Source organism: Acinonyx jubatus, chromosome C1 (genome assembly GCF_027475565.1).
Source record: "Acinonyx jubatus isolate Ajub_Pintada_27869175 chromosome C1, VMU_Ajub_asm_v1.0, whole genome shotgun sequence".
NCBI classification, from domain to species: Eukaryota; Metazoa; Chordata; class Mammalia; order Carnivora; family Felidae; genus Acinonyx; species Acinonyx jubatus.
The window spans coordinates 210,237,520-210,256,109 of record NC_069381.1 but is presented as its reverse complement, the minus strand read 5'-3'; the positions used below and the strand labels follow the sequence as shown (position 1 = coordinate 210,256,109).

The 18,590-nt window shown below is 44.3% G+C and overlaps 1 protein-coding gene across 1 annotated transcript in view; it reads left to right on the top strand.

Annotated features, from left to right (window-relative positions):
- Positions 1-9,419, top strand: part of PDE6D (phosphodiesterase 6D) — a 51,577-nt gene extending 42,158 nt beyond the window's left edge. The window contains exons 3-6 of the mRNA XM_027056324.2: positions 5,280-5,368; positions 5,977-6,102; positions 6,827-6,932; positions 8,814-9,419. Coding sequence (XP_026912125.1) covers positions 5,280-5,368; positions 5,977-6,102; positions 6,827-6,932; positions 8,814-8,895 — 403 coding nt within the window. The 3' untranslated portion in view covers positions 8,896-9,419. The remainder of the gene's footprint in view (positions 1-5,279; positions 5,369-5,976; positions 6,103-6,826; positions 6,933-8,813) is intronic.
- Positions 9,420-18,590: the final 9,171 nt, after the last annotated feature.

Genomic DNA, 18,590 nt, shown 5'->3' with positions numbered 1-18,590 from the left:
TTTTTATTTCTTTTTGCTATTGGGCTGTTATGGATTTATATTTTTATGATTTATAAAGCTGTTCCCAAATGGCTGCATCTCTGCCATGAATTAAAGAGTATTCCTTTGTACCTCTGACTTACAGAACCTGGAGGGGTTCTAAGCAGCCTCCACCCCAACATCACTGGATGGAACTCTGTATGTATTTCTCTCATTTTGTGTTACTTATTGAGGGTAAAGTCTTACAGGTTTTCTTAGGATTATAAAATGAAGCACATGACATAGACACTGATAGGTTTCCAGACTAAGGTACATGTAGGAAATGCCTAGTTGTTGAACTAGCCAAAATATTTTTTTAATCTATTTCCCAAAAAGATAATTAAAGTTCTTAAATTGATTATTTATAAAGAGAAGAGGTGCTTATGTTAGGGAGATAAGCCATATATTTTTAGCAGCTTATCTCCCTTGCTATAAAATGGAGGAAGCTTAAATTCACTATCCACTATTTACCGGAGAGAACACTCATTTTCTTTCTATCCTCTAATAGACTGAAGAGTAAGTTCTGGTGCCAGGCTTTTCTTTGCTGACCTGGGCAAGCAGCAATAATGCTTTTTCTGAAAACTGCTAGGTCTGATCTAGCTGTTGCTTTATGAAGGGAGCCTCTTTTCCCAGGCTTTTCTTGCAGTAGTTTTGCTAGAAAGCTCCACTTGTGTGTGAGCCTGAAACTTGAAGAATAATTTTAGTATTGTTGTTTAATTTAAGAACGTGTTTAAGTACGTTGGAACGTGTCCAACGTAGCTATATTGGTACACGTGTCTATGTGAAGAGAAAGAATGAAAAGCATGTATAGGATAGGTTAAATGAGTACCGTGTCTTCTGAAAACCTTGGGCTTAAATGTCTAAGGCAGTTCTGTTTAGATCTGAGCTCAAGAGTGGACTTGCTGGACAGAGCGATAGTATACATTGTTTCATTTCTCCAGTTGGGGAAGCTTTCTCTTAATATATGGAGACCCCAGAATACATAAGTGTATTTGTAGTAATTGGAATTTTAATACATGATCTAGGGGCATCTGGCTGGCTCAGTTAGTAGACCATTTGACTCTTGATCTTGGGATGGTGAGGTCAAGCCCCACACTGGGTGTAGGACCTACTTTAAAAAAAAAACAACAAAGTGATCTAATAAGTATGTATACTTTTGACTTGCTTTTGAATTTAGTTGTTTTTAAAAAAAGTGGAATTTCAGGGATGCCTGGATGGCTCGGTCAGTTAAGCATCCGGCTCTTGGTTTTGGCTCAGGTCATGAATTCAGGGTCCCTGAGATCTAGCCCTGTATTGAACTTAGTGCTGACAGCACAGAGCCTACTTGGGACTCTCTCTCTGCCCTTCCCCCCCACCCCCACTCTCTCTCACTCTCCTCTCCAAATAAACATATAAACATTAAAAATAAAGTGGAATTTCAAAATATGAAGTAGGGAAGAGAACACCACATAGGTGTATAAGAGCAGCAGTATCTGATGATACAATGAGCATACAAGGAGACGTGGTTAGGATTGCACACACCGAGAGGAGAGTAGCACAGCAGTGGTAGGTTCATGTGGGAGGGTGGGGATATAGTGCACAAGCAAATGGAGGGCCCCAGAGGCTTCGGTACCCCTCACATTCAAGGCACTCTACTGGATAACCCTTAGCTACCTTTTGTGACTTTTCTCTTACCGCAGCAAAACCTAGAAAGAATCTCTCCAGAGGGTTAAATGTACCATTACGTGCATAGTGATGCTAACCAGCTGTGCTGCTTGGGGTTCAACACCGCAAGCTGCCCAAACAGTGGGAAAGGCCAAAGGCTCCCTGGGGTTTCAGAACTGACTGGCAGTCGGACCAGAACCTGCAGCAACAGCCACACTGCAGGAAAGGTTGGCTTCGCACCGCCTGCTGCCCCGTTCTGAAGAACGGCCGCCTTTTCCTCAAGCCCTTGTGTGACTGGGCCCTCAAACTGGTGCCCAGGCGTCCAAGCCTAGGCCATGTGCTTGCCTCCCGCTGTTCCAGGCTCCCGAGAGAAGGATTTGGGTCTGCTAGTTACAGTACCCCCGAGCAGTGGCTGTTTCCCATGAGGGCATGGAGGCTGCAGGGTGCTGTTGGGAAGAGGGTTTGGTTGCTAGACGGCAGAAAGAGAAAACACAAGACCTGCAAACCAAACCGTATCACCTGTATTTATCTGAAGCTCAGTCTCTTTACAAATATGAACGATTTTTCTCAGACTTAGCCTCTATGGATAGATAATATTAATTTTCTTTTTCCGTAATTATTTGTCCATTGTTAAAAAAAACAACACCTCAGGACTATCTTCGTAAGTTTAGTCCATCTTTGTCACAGTTGTGTGTGTGCATCGCTCAGTGTCTTAGTTCTACCTGGTTTTGCATGATGAGCAGAGTTCTGTGCCCTCTGACTCCTGTTTTCTACTCCCCAGAGAAAACTATTTTCAATTTCTGGCTGATTTATTTGGTATTTGTCTTCATATTTCTGAGTTGCACACTGTGGCTATGTCTTAATGTTTCCACTTTAGACATTGTTTATCAACTTCCCACTCTGGAAAATGAGTTTTACTCTTTCCCAGCACTTCTGCCTGAGCATACATACATGCTCTCCTTCCCCCATCCTCGTGGGATAGCGGTATTGGGTCCACAGCCTGTGTCTTTATTATTATGACTATGTGAACATTTTTGCGATGAAGCCGTGTAGTCAACTATAACTACACTTTTCTTCCAATACTACCTTTGGTTTTTCCCTGGTGATAATTACTGTCTTGGTTTTTTATTTATTTGCTTAGATTTTCTGTGCTTCTCACAAATTTAACCCCCAAATCTCCCCTAATTGTAGGAATCTTCCCATATAAACACATTAGATATTCAATGAATTTCTTAATCTCTCTCTAGGCATTCTTTTTTTTTTTTTTACACATATATTTATTTTTGAGAGGGGAGAGTCAGAGCATGAGTGGGGGAGGGGCAGAGAGAGGGGGAGACATAGAATCTGAAGTAGGCTCCAGTCTCCGAGCTGTCAGCACAGAGCCCAACGCAGGGCTTGAACCCATGAACCATGAGATCATGACCTGAGCCAAAGTCAGATGCTTTACCGATTGAGCCACCCAGGCACCCCTCTCCCTAAGCATTCTGACCTGTTCTTGTCTGGACCCTTGACCAGTTGCCCTCCAGACCCACTAAGGAGCTGTTGTTCTGGGGTCTCTTTCACAATCATTTGAGGACCTTCACCTGTATCTTGTTTCAGATCCCTTGCTTCCTGGATTCAATATTGTTCTCTTCCTTAGTCTTCACCTGTTACTTTGAAATAGCAGATTACCATTAGTTTCTTGAGAAAGTAAATATTTTTTTAGTTCCAGGAATTTCCCTGAGAATTTTAAAGTCACTGCTTCATTTTTTTTTTCTCTATCCTTCAGAGTCCCTGTTGAAAAGTGTAATTCATTCTGATTCTTTTTTTCCCATTCTGATTCTGACCTTTTATGTGACAGCTTGTTTTCCCTCTGAAAGCTTCTCTCTAACATTGATGTTCTGCAGATTCTCTCTGATGTGACTTGGGCACTTGCTGGACCCTTTCAATCTGGGACATTTTTGTGAATTAACTCATTCATGACTTTCTCTCCTTGGTCTTTCTCTTCTGTCTTTCTTGAACTGCTGTTATTTAGATGTTGGACCTCTTAGACTGATACCCAGTTTTTGTATCTTTACTCTCCTGTGTTCTATCATTGTGGCTTTTTATTTTTCTTTCTGAAAGAGTTCCTCAACTTTGTCTTCCAACCCTTACATTGAGTTGTTTGGTTCTGCTATCAAAATGTGTATTTTTCTGGGGCGCCTGGGTGGCTTGAAGTTGAAGTCAGACACTTCAACTCAGGTCATGATCTTGTGGTTTGTGAATTCAAGCTCCATGCCGAGCTCTCTGCTGTCAGTGCAGAGCCCGCTCCGGATCCTCTTTCTCCCTCTCTTTGCCCTTCCCCCACTCATGCTTTCTCTCTGTCTCTCTCAAAAAGAAACATTTTTAAATGTGAATGAATAAACAAAATATTTTTTTCTAACATTATTTCTAACATTTTTCTGAATGTTCATTTTTTCATTGCTATTTATTACTGACTCATTTATTGTATGATGAACAATACAGAAACTAGAAAATATAATTACTTGAAGGCATTTTATGACAAAAAGAGATTGTCAGTCGACTAGCCTCAAAATTTGTAAGCTCGGGGTGCCTGGGTAGCTCCGTTGGTTAAGGGTCTGGCTCTGTTTCGGCTCAGGTCATGATCTCACGGTTCGTGAGTTCTAGCCTGTGCTTGGGATTCTCTCTCTCTCTCCATCCCTCCAGTGCTCGCTCTCTCTTGCTCTCTTTCAAAATAAATAAGTTAAAAAAAAAATTGTAAGCTTGAGCCAGAGAAAATCACCTAAAATACACAAAATTCTATTGTATATAATTTTTAGCGACCATAAGGGTTATGTTATCTCTGGCTGTTTTGTTTGTTTTTAATGTATCTTTTTAAAAGTTTGTATCTTCCTGTATATTCTCTTTTTTCCTCTGAGTTGCTTTTTTCTCCCTATTTTGGTCTATCTTTCATAGTAAATGCTTTCCTCAATTTCTGGTGATCCTTGGCTATTTTCTGATATTTAAGAGCAGGCCACTAAACAGGTGCGTGAGAGCTCTGGACTTGTGAGTAAAACTTACAGGCTGTGAGCCTCACTGTGGGCTGGGGTGGTCTGCATGTGTACTGGTATACCTGTCTTACCTTTTTCTTTAGGTCTGTTTATTTATTTATTGAGACCACACAAGCAGGGGAGAAGGGCAGAGAGAGAACGAATCTCGAGCAAGTTCTACGCTTAGTCCCACCATCCCAGGATTGTGACCTGAGCTGAAATCAAGAGTCAGACCCTTAACTGACTGAGCCACTCAGGCACCCACCCCTCTTTAGGTCTTTTATCTTGGCTGGTCTGATTCTGTTGGAAATTTTCTAACTTTGCACTATTTATTTTCTACCACTTTCTTGCAATTTCTAGGTGTATATGGTCTTTGGTTCTTATGTTGTAGATAAAAATATCTCCACTGGGTCTCTGCTAAAATCTTTCTTTAGATGTCCTTTAGACCCTCCTGTACTCTTATTTGCTTCCATGGCACTTAGCAGATAGGCCAACTTGCTAAACAGTAAACAGGAGTCAGTAGGAACAGATCTGAGAGCTAGAACACATCTAGATTACAAAGTAAGAGTCACTTTCAGTGCATTATTTTTCCTTAGTATATTTGATCAGAAATTGGATGAACCTCCGGGATGCTGAGACAGGGAAGATACTATGGCAAGGAACAGAAGACCTGTCAGTCCCCGGTGTGGAGCATGAAGGTACTCTCCAACCCTTTATCTGCACAGGGCTCTCATGTTTCAGGAGCAGGGCCCAAGCATCAGGGAGCTGAATTAATGCAGACCCTAATGGGGGGCAAGCCCCTGCAGGCACAGCACATGTTGAGCTTCCTAGTTCCTTTCCTATCGTTCTTTCTCTCACTTCCGAAAGTCCACTTTGTGCTGAAATTTTAGCATCAGAACATACCTAACGATGCAAACTAAGATCTCAACTTTGTTTTGTTTTTTTTTTCCAAAAGAAAATTTGCCTTTTTATCCCCCTGAAATAAAAGAAAAACTAAGGGGTTAAAACTAACAAAACACAGTAGAGAAGGTGCCTGTTCAGCCCACTTCCTGATGACAGCAGCTAGGGAAGGCCCTTAGATGCACTATATCTTGTGTTTCTTGATGATCTTTCAGTCAGATGCACTTGACCAATTGGGGACCTCTGCCTAAATTAAAAAGTATAATTCTGTTACCAAGGCATCCTCTGAAATTTAACATAGATAATGTGTTCTCTAAATCAGCTCTAAAAAGCTCCCAGAAACTTGAAGCACCATAGTATGTGATTTTCGTTGAGGGTGGCTTCAATATTTCTTTTTCTTTACCAGCCCGTGTTCCCAAGAAAATCCTCAAGTGCAAGGCAGTGTCTCGAGAATTGAACTTCTCTTCAGCAGAGCAAATGGAAAAATTCCGCCTGGAGCAAAAAGTTTACTTCAAAGGGCAATGCCTAGAAGGTATTCTGTGGCCTTTGTGCCTAGAAGCCACACTTAGGGTGACAGGGAAAAAAAGGCAAGATCCAGGGAACTACAGCACTGCTTTGGTAACATTCATTTTGCAACTCAATTTGTGATAGGATTCCTACACCCTGTGAGACTGGGGGCCCCCAGCAAAAAGAAACAAAAACAAAGCTGATGACAAGGGGCACTGAGCCCAACAAAAGGGTTTCTGACCCTGGTGGGCCTGGGGTTGGTGTCTACTTTGTCACTGGTGAATTGTAACAAGGTCACGAGGAAGCAGCCGATTGGAGCCTGGTACAGTGCTCTCCATACAGTCTCAGGCAGATCTGACTGGCAAGGCCACTCTGCACTGATTTTCTAACCATGGACTGTAAGAGTGCACGTATGTGTGTTAGAGCTGAAATTCCAAGTAGAAGGCCTATTCTGTCCTTCTCTTTATCATTTACATATTGCCTACTTCTAAGAAAGCCTTGCTTATGCTGTATCTGCCCACTGGTCCTAGTGCTTTAGACCCTGGAGCATAGGCAGCAAGCCTCTGGTGGGTTCAGAGGACAGCCTGAGGGGGCTTCCATGTCCTTTCTTATGGCTCTGGCTCCAGAGGTTTCTGACGGCTGCATTTATGGTTCTTGGGGTAAGAAGAGGCTGGCTCCAAAGGGGGGTGGACAAAGAGTCCTGAGACTGTCTGGGAAGCCCACTCACCCACTTTTCCTTCTTCCTTCAGAATGGTTCTTCGAGTTTGGCTTTGTGATCCCTAACTCCACAAACACCTGGCAGTCCCTGATAGAGGCAGCGCCCGAGTCCCAGATGATGCCTGCCAGCGTGCTAACGTGAGTGAGCAGACCACAGGGATTGTGGAGTGTGTCTAGAAGCAGGCGTTCCAGGCAGTGGGGGGACTGGTCAGCAGGCAACCTAGGTTGAAAATAAGGGTAAAGAGTATCCAGAGATATTCAGATTTACAGGTTACTGACTTCTGTCATATGAAAAAGATAGTGTGATCAAATGGAAAAAATATACAACTTTAGACTAAACAACTTTAGATTTAGACTAAATTCCTGATTAACCCTGACTAGCTATGCAATCTTGGACAATACCTCTGGCCTTATTTTTCTCCTCTCTAAACACAGAATTAATAATTCTGTCTCACAGGGGTGTAGTCAGGACAAAATGAGATGATATGGAAGGACACTGGCGTGTGCTATATATTAAATCTATGCTACTTTGCTCACTTTCCTGACTACCAAACGTCTGATACTCTGTACGTTTCTTGAATAGCCTTTAATGGAGTCTGTCAAAGGTCTAATTTTGTTTTAGAGGATAATCTTTGGTTACAGTTTTTCAGAGACTAGCTTACCATTTTTAATAGCTATGCTTCCTGCTCAAAGAATAATTAGTTTGTCCTTTGTCCAAAACAACTGTCAGTAACAACCCAATTGCCATTCTCTCTTGGAAAAAGGTATTAGTCTTTCAAAGGTTTTAGTAATACTGTGTTGTTTGGGTTATTCACACAGATAATCATGTAATATTGGATTGTCCCTTTAAACAGATCCTTGATGAAAGCCACACTGAATATAGAGGTTGTTTATAAGTCCTTAATAGATTTTTAATTACAATAGTAGGTGTTTTTATATTCTATTAGCATATTTAAATCTTGAGTTTCTTATGTACCTACTTTATAATTAATTACCAGCAAAAATGTATCTGCTGGCTATTAATTACCCTGGAAAAGTACAGGGTAGTATATAGAAGGGCGTTTTTTATATTTTATTAGCCTTCATTTGACTCCTCCTTGACCAAGCCCAATTTTTTTCAGGTACTAAAACCAGTAAGTATATGATGACATATCTAGGTTATTTCAGTCATATTTTACTTTTTGGAACCTAAAATCAGTTCCTCTGTTGCCCTTAACTTGGTTCAAGAGTGCTTTGGTTTGGAAACACTGAGATACCCACCAAGAAAAATGAAATTCTACTCTGTGCAGCGATACAGGTGTATCATTTGGGGTTCTTTGGCTGCAAGCTGTAGAAACTGACTCCAGCTAATAGGACAGAGCTGAAAGGTGTGGGGTGTCCTGAGACCTGGGCAGCTCAAAAGATGCAGGTGGCAGGAATCCGTGGATGATTTCCTTCAGGAGCAGCCATAGGAAGTATCCTGCTCTAGGGAGAGAGTCTGACTGGCCCAAATTATGTCCTATGCCCACCTCTTTGCCAGGTGAAGCGGGGGCTACTTGACTGACACAGACTGGAGATGGTGTGGGTCCCCAAAAGAAGAGCAGAGTGCTGTTACCCAAAGTGATGAGAACAGATGCAGGAAAGGCCAACCCTCAGCTGTCCACCAGAGTAGGTGTTGTAGGGAAAGATACCACCCCTGAGGCCTGCAGGTTTCTAGGCGTATCAAAAAGTCAGTTATTTAAAAAAAAAAAAAAAAAAGTCACATTTTATAAGCACCCCTGTGTGCAAAGTCCTCTACTAAGGGCTTTATATATATCAAGGATTAAGATATGCTCTCTCTTCTTTTTTCTGAACTTGCAGAAAGTTAAATGTCACATTAGACTTCTAACCCCATTTAGACATAGATTTTAGTGTCCCCAAGCCAAGGTTCTAGGTGGGTGCATGTCCTTGAGCCCAGCAGACCCAAACTGAAACCACTTGGTGAGAATGAAATCTGTTGCCTAACACATTCACTCTTTTGCCCTCTTTTCTTACTTATAGTGGGAATGTTATCATAGAGACAAAGTTTTTTGACGACGATCTTCTTGTAAGCACATCCAGAGTGAGACTTTTCTACGTTTGAGAGAAGAATGTGTGTGCATTTCAAGAATTTGGGGTTTTGGGGGGAAAGGAGGAAACTGTTTACTTTTTTCCTCCACACATTTGGTTTTTGACACTTTCACCCCTAATTCCCTCTATGGCAAAACCCACCTGCAGCCACCAGGGGACCAGTTCTGTGTAGGTAACCAGATGGCTGTTTCCTCCCAAGCTGCCATCTTCCACTGACCAGACTAAACTCCCAACCCCAGACCAGGGTAGAAGGCGAGCCTTGAGTCCTTCCCACGGTGACACAGGGACAAACGCTCACCACGAGAGTGGATGCTCTTCCCACCCCCTCCCTGCCTCCTCCTTGGGCCCTGCAGGCAACACATCTTCCTTTGGCCCCTGGTTTTGGAAAAATTCATATTCCTGACTTATGTTTAGTTTTTTTCCTACCATTTCTATTTCATACATTCTCATACACCTAACTTGTAAAATAGACTGATATTATTATTACATAATGAATTAAAACATATGAATTAAAATATTCCTACAGTCTTTAGCATGGCACTGCTTTCATCTCTACTTTTTCCGGAACATGAACTCGGCCCCATGATGGGAAGAAAGACTTTTATCAGACCATAGGATCACCACTATGTTTTACTCCAGAGATTGACTGATAGATCTTGCGGTTCCCGTTGCTTCAGTTGCTGCTTTCCAAGAATGTTACAACGTACCCAGACAAGACCCATGACCTTAACATTTGTCTTTTAGACGTGATATTTAGTGGTTCTCTTCCAGAACATAGATGCGCCCGTTGTTTGTTTGTTGTTAACTTTTTTCATACCTTTATGATGTACATTTGTTCAAGAGATTTCCTTGGCAGAGTAGGGACTCTTATATTCCTAAGTGAGAGAACAGAGGTTACAAAATGGAGAAAAAAAAATCTCCTTCGAGTCATGTGGAGAACGATGGAAATGCATCTGGGATGGGGTGGGGTGCTGGGAGGCCTCAAAACCCAGTCAAATGGTGGTGTGACCGGTGTGGTGTGGGAGAGAGCGATCATATCTGCAGTGCCTGCAAGTCCGACATGAGAGAGAGAAGGGATCTTTTTTAGGAACTTACCTCTGACCTCCCAGTAGCTTTCACTATCCTTTATAAAATACCAACAATTAAAAGTTTTGCGGTTCCCACAGTAGTAAGGTCTGAGGCCAGAGGGGAGGAGACTACACCAAAAGATGGGCCCTCTGTGGTGTAGCCCCTGCTCCCAGATTCCTCCTCTCCTTCTGTCTGTTGCCGAAGGGTCTGTTTGCATCTGTGGATGGGGAGAGAAGTACATTTTTAGTATACTATTGCCCTGTTTCAGTGGTAATTCTATTCTTCACATTAGGGCTGTTGTCTTCAAAAGCCAATTTTTAAATTCCAAGGTTGGATTAAAACAACAACAACAAAGTTCAAATGAATCCAGGTTTCCTTTTACTTTCTGGAAATACCATCTCTTTTCTCAGAGTGAGAGCTCGTCTCCTTTCCTTTTCCTAAACTGTATCTGCTCCCCATCAAGGAAGGCTCTCAGGGGACTGGACACCTCCCAGTGGAGAAAAGACCATCCCAGGGAAGCTTCTCCACCTGCTTAGAGCCTCCTTCACTGTCAGGGACACACTTCTTTGCCAGCTGCTCTTAGAAAAAAAGTTACAGCCCAGTCCTCCTTAGACTCTTACCATCTCCTCAGGCAACAGCACATATGCTCAGGCAATGTGGATCGTCTTATCGTGAAATAACTAAGGCCAAAAAAGTGTGTACTCCAGGGACAGTGTGATAGAGGGACCGTGCAGGAGGGACCGGAGCAGGCCCAGAGGGGGGCTGCAGCTGTGGTGGACTAGGAGAAGGGGGGAGGAGCATGGGCAGCGGGGAGCACAAGCAGAAGGAGAGGACAGAGCTGCGGGGACAAGGCCCTCGTAGGTTAAAGTCCGCCTTGGTAGAGTGGGTGCAGATCCGAATGCCTGCAGAGCTGGGCCGTCCATGGATACATCGAAGGCCACAGAACGTTATGAAAGAGAGCATATAGCCCAGGCGTAGCACAGCGTACAGCCACTCGTTCTCAAACATTTACAAGTACCTGCCAGAGACTCTGATTCAGTCGGCGCGGGGCCTAGAAATCCACCTGTTAAAACACCCCAGGTGATTCTGATGCAGGTGGTCTGTGGACCATACTTTGAGAAGTACTGGTGGAGACATTGAGGAAAAGTCAGAGAAGTAAATATGTACAGCCACACAGGTGGCTGTAAGATAAACTAAAGTCTCCGGGCAGCATGCTTGATGAACAAAGGGTGCTCCCAGTTCGGACTTGTGCAGGCAGAGGGTAAGCATTCAGATGCTGCGGGCAATCAAGAGGACCTGAAGAGTCTGTGTAGGTAGGGGAGGAGAAGACAGATGACCTTGGAGAAAGATGTGGGAGAACTTAGAAGACCCTTTCAAACATAGATTTCTATGTAGAAAACTCTGGTTGAGGTTTGCTGCGTTCCTTGCCGGTGTTTTTGGACTTCTGTGGTGGGCGTGTGGTGAAGCACTGAGTCTGGCCCCAGGTGGGCAAAAGCAGGGGTTGCAGGCAGTCAAGTCTACCAAAGGCCACATTAGGTCACACTTATCCTCTTACTATATATGTGTGTGTGAGGCACAGGCCTGCCTTTCACGTGCCTCTAGTAGAGGGACGTGACGAGTAGAAGTGCCTGCCATAAGGGAAGCACGGGTGAATTTAAAGGAAGAAGAGATCGGGGTGCCTGGCTGGCTCAGTCGGAAGAGCGTGCAACTCCTGATCTCGAGGTTGTGAGTTTGAGCCCCTTAAAAAAAATACAACTTTAGGGGCACCTGGGTGGCTCAGTCGGTTGGGCGTCCGACTTCGGCTCGGGTCATGATCTCGCGGTCCGTGAGTTTGAGCCCTGCTTCGGGCTCTGTGCTGACAGCTCAGAGCCTGGAGACTGCTTCGGATTCTGTGTCTCCCTCTCTCTCTCTGACCCTCTCCCATTCATGCTCTCTCTCTGTCTCAAAAATAAATAAACGTTAAAAAAAATTTTTTTTAAATACAACTTTAAAAGAAAGGAAGGAGAGATAAAAAAATAAATGAATAAGATGAAAATTTAAAAAGGAAGAAGAGATGACACACAATTCAGAAAAATCAGCAAAGCCCTCTTCTCTGAGTCCTTCAGTTCTTAACCTCAAAATGTATTGAAGTCACCCTAAAAACCAAGTTTTTAAAAATAACGTTTTCCTTCAGTCCTGCTGCATCCTTCTCTTTCTCTGCAGATGCAAACTCCTTGGAATTGTCTCCACTCCTTCTTTCCACTCCCTGCCTCTCATTCACTCCTCAGCCACTGCTGTCTGGCTCTGGCCCGGGCCTCCTCTCCTCCAGTGCATACTCGAACGCCACTGATCCACTGCCCCCTTCTGGTCCTTCCTGTTCTGTCTCCTGCCTTTAATCCTTTTGACATCTGGAGATTCTTCTGGATTCAGGGAGCCCCTTTTCTGGGAGTTCAGCTCCTCTCAGACTCTTCATTTGCTTCCAACCACCTTGTCCCTAAAATGTTTGTTAGTGGATTTTTTTTCTTTTCTCTTCTTTTCCTTTCTTTTCTTTTCTTTTCTCTTGTTTTCTTTCTTTCTTTTTTAGCTCTTGAATATCGAGAATATACGATATGCAAACCCTTTAAGCATTATACATTCATTCCACACATATGTATCGAGCACTTTTTATATACCAACCACTGTTCTAAATGGTGGAGGTACTTGCTGGACAAGACTAGGGAAGTCCCTACCATTAGATTCTAATGAGAGGAGACAGGAAGCAAATAATTTCAGATAGTGATCAATGCTCTGAAGAAATAGGACAGCGCAATGGCAGCATCAGTCTGGTGTGAAAAGGAACAGAAGGCGGCGTTCAGCTTTTGACCACCAAAACAGGCTGGATGAGTCCCCAGCAAGCCAACAGCCTTTGACAGCCAGGCTTCTCCTCGAAAAGATGTTTTGAGTCCCCTAAACGCTCAACAAAGCAAGAACCCGGTATGGTACCCACGATTCTCTAATTTACTACAAGGGACTCCTCCTTGTGAGAGGCATGAACCGGCCCCATGCAGCCTGGTGCAGGGTGGAGAGGAGAAAACGGGCCACAGAGGTCCCTGCTTTCCTTCACCACCACCCCCCAGGCTCGGGTGGGACTGGCAGGCAGAAACATCTGCCCAGCTCAGGGAAGGAGGAGAACTTCAGAGCTGATGACCCCTCCCTGGAGGTTAGTGGGGAGAATGGGCCGCCCCACAATTCAGACCAGCCTGTTGACCAGCTTCACAGACATCTTTTCCAGCCCTGCTCCCCGTGCTGTGGTTCCTACAACCACCTGGGGCCTGTGGGGCCAACTGCATCGCCTCCCCTTCTGATTTATCCTTCGCATCACGGCCAAAAAGAGCCCCAAAATGTGCGTCTGGTTGCCAATCCCTCTGTATTGAATGGTTTATTTTTAGAATTTCTTGCTGGTGAGCAGGCAATTGTTTCGGCAGCTTTCAAAATACACTGTTAAAATAGTCCTCACAGTGAAGACATAATCTGCTTAGCGGTTTTTTCGGTGCTTTTATTGGGTCTGAAACGAGCATCTTTGGCCGTAGTTTTGAATAAAACAGAGGGGTGAAGTGGAATGGAGTGAAAAGTAGAGATTTGGTTCCCAAACTGTGCACCGAGGCACCCCAGGGCACTTCAGCAAATTCACAAGGGTGCCAAAGGATATTTTAATTTTCAAAGGAAATGCAACAATTTGGGACATATGTTGTACACTGGTCACTATGAACTCAAGGCAGTTCGGTTTCAACATCACATTACACCACGTTACATTCTTTTTGAGGAGGTATCTTTAAGAAACCGAGTTTTGGGAAGTTTGGGTGATAAGTAAGCACCCCTTAAAAATCAACGTGAATAGGAAATGAGGGTGGTTGTGTCCAATCTGATTCCAAAGTTTGAGAAGCTGTGCGGTGCTCAGCAGGCACATAGCCCATCAGTAAGTCATTGTGATTACAAATAAAATAAAAATATTTTTTCTCGCAATTTATGTGGCTTTTCTTTTTCCCAGATAATATGACAGCTACTAACTAGGTTAGGATATAAATATTTAATATACTACATAATAAAGAGAAGTGTTGTTTATTTTGGTTTAGTTGCATTATGAAAAAACTACTGAGACACTAAGGATGCTGTGAACAGAGAAAGTTTAAGAACTTTCTAGTAAGCCCTTAGGTGTTCTGTTGTTGTTGTTTTCAGATTTATTTTCGAGTAATTTCCACACCCAGTGTGAGGCTCAGACTCACCACTCTGAGATCAAAGAGTCACATTCTCTACCAACAGCCAGCCAGGTGCCCTAAGCCTTTAGTTTAACATATGCTTTTCAGGGAGCTCAGTGGGTTAAGCGTCTGACTTCCACTCAGGTCATGATCTCGCAGTTCATGAGTTCCAGCCCTATGTCGGGCTCTGTGCTGACAGCTCAGAGCCTGGAGCCTGCTTCAAATTCTGTGTCTCCCTCTCTCTCTGCTCCTCCCCTGATCATGTTCTGTCTCTGTCTCTCTCACACAAAAATAAATAAACATTAAGGAAAAAAAATCTCTAAAAAAATATGTCTTTCAGGAGCACCTGGCTGGCTCAGTCGGTAGAGTATGCAACTCTTGATCTTGGGGTCATTAGTTTGAGCCCAACATCAGGTGTAGAGATTACTTAAAATGAAATCCACCTTTCAGATGGCTAGAAACACATGCACATAAAACCTTCAATGGCAGCTAGCAAAACTGGGTATTGACCACCCCCTCCCCACCCCATCTCCCGAACTCAGACAGCTCTTGGTTCCATGGAATGCTTTTGAATTCTTGTACTTATTAGAGGAAATGTTTTCAAGGGAAAAGAAGGCATTTATTCAAATTTCTTAGAGTGGCTTTTTAAGTGACTTGATTTATTCAAATCATCCTCCAAATAGCTCTTCTCAATTATAAGAGGATAAGCAAGATTATTATCACATGAATGTTTTATGTATAATTATTATTTTCATCTGGGGCTAACATATGTGTATTAAAGCCATACAATATGGTATTTGAATATTTTATGGTGCACAGGGAACCCCTGTGTCATCAGGGGTTCTATTTACAGAACTTGGAATTTCATTCCACTTTTTTATCTTGTTCGAGATTGATAATGGTCATTTCTTTTCTTTCATGGTATATTATGGGCCATATATATATACTGTTTACTCAGGGCTCAGCCCTTGGTCAGGATTGGGATCCAAATCCCTTCTTCTGGCAAATTGTCGAATTGTTACCCTCTTTTAATTGGCTTGTATTCAGCAATGATCAGCAATACATTTGGTACAATTAGGTTAAGGTTTTTCTTGAGGGGTTTACATCTACTTAAAAGTAGACACTTTATTTATTTTGAGAGAGTGCACGAGCACACGTGCGTGTGAGGGGGGGAGAGGCAGAGAGTGAGGGAGAGAGAGAATCCCAAGCAGGCCCTGCGTTGCCAGTGCAAGTCCAACGTGGGGCTGGAACCCACGAACCGGGAGATGGTGACCTGAGCCAAAAGCAAGAGTCGGAGGCTTAACCGACTGAACCACCCAGGCACCCCAAAAGTAGACACCTTATATGATATTCAGGTGGTTTTATGGCCACAGTGATCCTCAAACATTTCCAGGCTCAGATGATATCATTCTGGCACAGAATTCTGAGACCTCACTGTGGATTTGATGGCGTTTTGAAGAAGACACACCATCATTTGCTGAAAAAAACCTTGCCCCTGCCCACAGGCACCTCCTTGGCCTCCTTGCAGAGGCAAGTGGCCACTGGGAGTGCCACATCTAAAAAATGTCATGGCATTACAGGAGACGAACCGTTTATAACTTTTTTTTAATGTTTATTTATTTTTGAGAGAGAGAGAGACAGAGCATGAGTGGGGGGAGGGGCAGAGAGAGAGGGAGACACAGAATCCAAAACAGGCTTCAGGCTCTGAGCTGTCAGCACAGAGCCCCACATGGGGCTCGAATTCTGGAATGGCGAGATCATGACCTAGGCCAAAGTCAGACACTTAACCAACTGAGCCATCCAGGCGCCCCACAAGAGACTACCATTTAAAAGCTAAGTCATTGTTTGTGATTTTGGCAAGCCCCTGAGCAGCCCAGGAAAATAATATAAAGCCCGCCTACCTAATAATGGGACTCATTTAATGCCAAGGTCTTTAAAATGCATCCAGGGGCGCCTGGGTGGCTCAGTCGGTTAAGCGTCCGACTTCGGCTCAAGTCACTATCTCGTGTTTCATGAGCTCAAGCCCCGCATCGGGCTCTGTGCTGACAGCTCAGAGCCTGAAGCCTGCTTCAGATTCTGTGTCTCCCCCTCTCTCTGCCCCTCCCCTGCTTGTGCTCTCTGTCTCTCAAAAAATGAGTAAATGTTAAAAAAAAGTTTTTTAATAAATCAATAAAATAAAATGCGTCCAGACCACACTGTCTCCAAGGAAAGAAATGAGCATCTCCTGGAGAGAGATATTTGCTGAGAGGTTGACCAGTAGAGAGGCCAGCGGCCCCTCAAAGCTGGCTAGGGACAATGTTGACAAAGGGATCGGAATTGTAGAATCCACTGTCACCTCCCCCCTGGTGCTGGAACCCATCCAGCCTCAGTATCTTCAAGACTAGATGTCTGCCCATCATCAGTCTCCAACAGGCCACAGCCCCCAGCTCTAGTGGGACATTGTGGGGAGATTGGTGAGAAGGACCCAGAGAATACCTGTGGGAAGTGGTAGCAATTTTCCTAGGGTACAGAATGGAGTTGCAGATGAATCCCTAAGACAAAAGAGTATGTGCACATTTTTGTTTTTTAATTTGATATACAGGGTCAAATGCTTTCCAGAAAGATTTGTACCACTTTCCACTTTTTGCTCCACCCAAACCTACTGATACCAACAACCTCTTGGGCCGTGTTGACAAGGGTTACAGGGCCCCAGACTACCGGCAGCTGAGAGAGCCTGCATGAGGCCCATGCAGGGTTCTGTGAGCCAGACTATGGAACCATCCCAAAGGAATCCTTTCCTATCATCTGTTTAGTTCAGCAAACATTCCCTGAGCCCTGGTTGGGGTCCTTGTACAAGGTCAGCTTTTTCTGGACACTAATGTCCTTCAATATGTTAATAGGCTTTCTATTAAAAAAAAAAAATCCAGGTCGAATTTGGAATGAGCTGCACATGTGAAATTTTCCTCTTAGAGACTCCATTGTATATTAAAGACCCAGTGAGACCCTGTTCTGCAGAAAGAAAACCCTTCAACCTTGCTTACCTCAGCACTTTGGCAAACTGGATGGATCTCACCTCTCAGGCACACCTTGGAGCAGAGAAACAACTGGGAGGTGCCAGGCTGCATGAAGACGGGGGGGGGGGGGGGGGCTCTCCCCTTATTCAGGAGTCGCACAGCGACTGAGTCCAGTGAGACTGTGTTTGGCTGTGAGGCATAGGTGGGAAGACCGTAAGTTCAGTGAGTTGCTGGGAGGCCAGAGGACCAGAGAGCACTGATGGCTGGAGAAGAGGGAAAGGGCAACTCCAAGCAGTGGAATTAAGGTGGGGAGCTTGGGTGGCTGGGCCTTGCCCCCACCCCCAACCCAGCTGGGAATGAGTCAAGCGGTACTCCGATCCCACTGAGAGATGAACCATGAGCATCGCGGTATCTTCTGAGGTTGACTCACCTCCCTCTGCTCCCCCTCAACCTAGAAAACACACCAGGAAAGCAATGCCCACACCTCTTCGTTCCTCCCTCCTCAAGCTGTCTTTGTTGTTCATGGAGGCCTGGTTGGCTTTGGAGATTGGAGCCTGGAGCCCCCTATTCTTCTGTCTGCTAATATGACTCAGTTACAGGCGACGGAAAACCCAACCTTAACCAGCCTAAACTAGGAGGAAATTTACACACTTGCGTAACTGAACAGTCCAGAGATTGGTACGGCATTTAGGCACAGCTCAACCCAGAGACTCAAGCAATGTCATCAGAACTTAGAGTTCCTCTGGGCACCCGGGTGGCTCAGTCGGTTGAGCATCTGACTTTGGATCAGGTCATGATCTCGTGGTTTGTGAGTTCTGTGAGTTCGAGTCCCACATCAGTCTGTCAGCACAGAGCCCGCTTCGGGACCCTCTGTCACCTTCTCTCTCCACTTCCCCCACTTGCGCCGTCCCAAAAATAAATATATATATTAAAAAAAAAATAGAACTTAGAGTTCCTCTGCCTCTTGGCTCAACTCTGCTTCTATCTGTATGGGCTGCAGTCTCCACCATCGATCTCAGTTCAAGGCTTACCTCCCAGGTCCAAGTTTCTTCCCTTTTCAACAACTCAATAAAAAAATCCCAGATTTTGAGTACCTGGCTGGCTGAGCTGGTGGAGTACGTGACTCTTGATCTCAGAGTCATGAATTCAAGCCCCCTGTTGGGCTAGAGCTTACTTAAAAAACAAACAAACAATCCCAGGGTGCCTGGGTGGCTCAGTCAGCTAAGTGTCTGACTTCGGCACACGTCATGATCTCACGGTTTGTGAGTTCAAGCCCCACATCGGCTCACTGCTGTCGGCACAGAGCATGGTTCGGATCCTCTGTCCTCCTCTCTCTGTCCCTCCCCTACTTGTGCGCTCTCTCTCTCTCTCTCAAAAATAAACATTTAGGGGCACCTGGGTGGCTCAGTCGGTTGGGCGTCCGACTTCGGCTC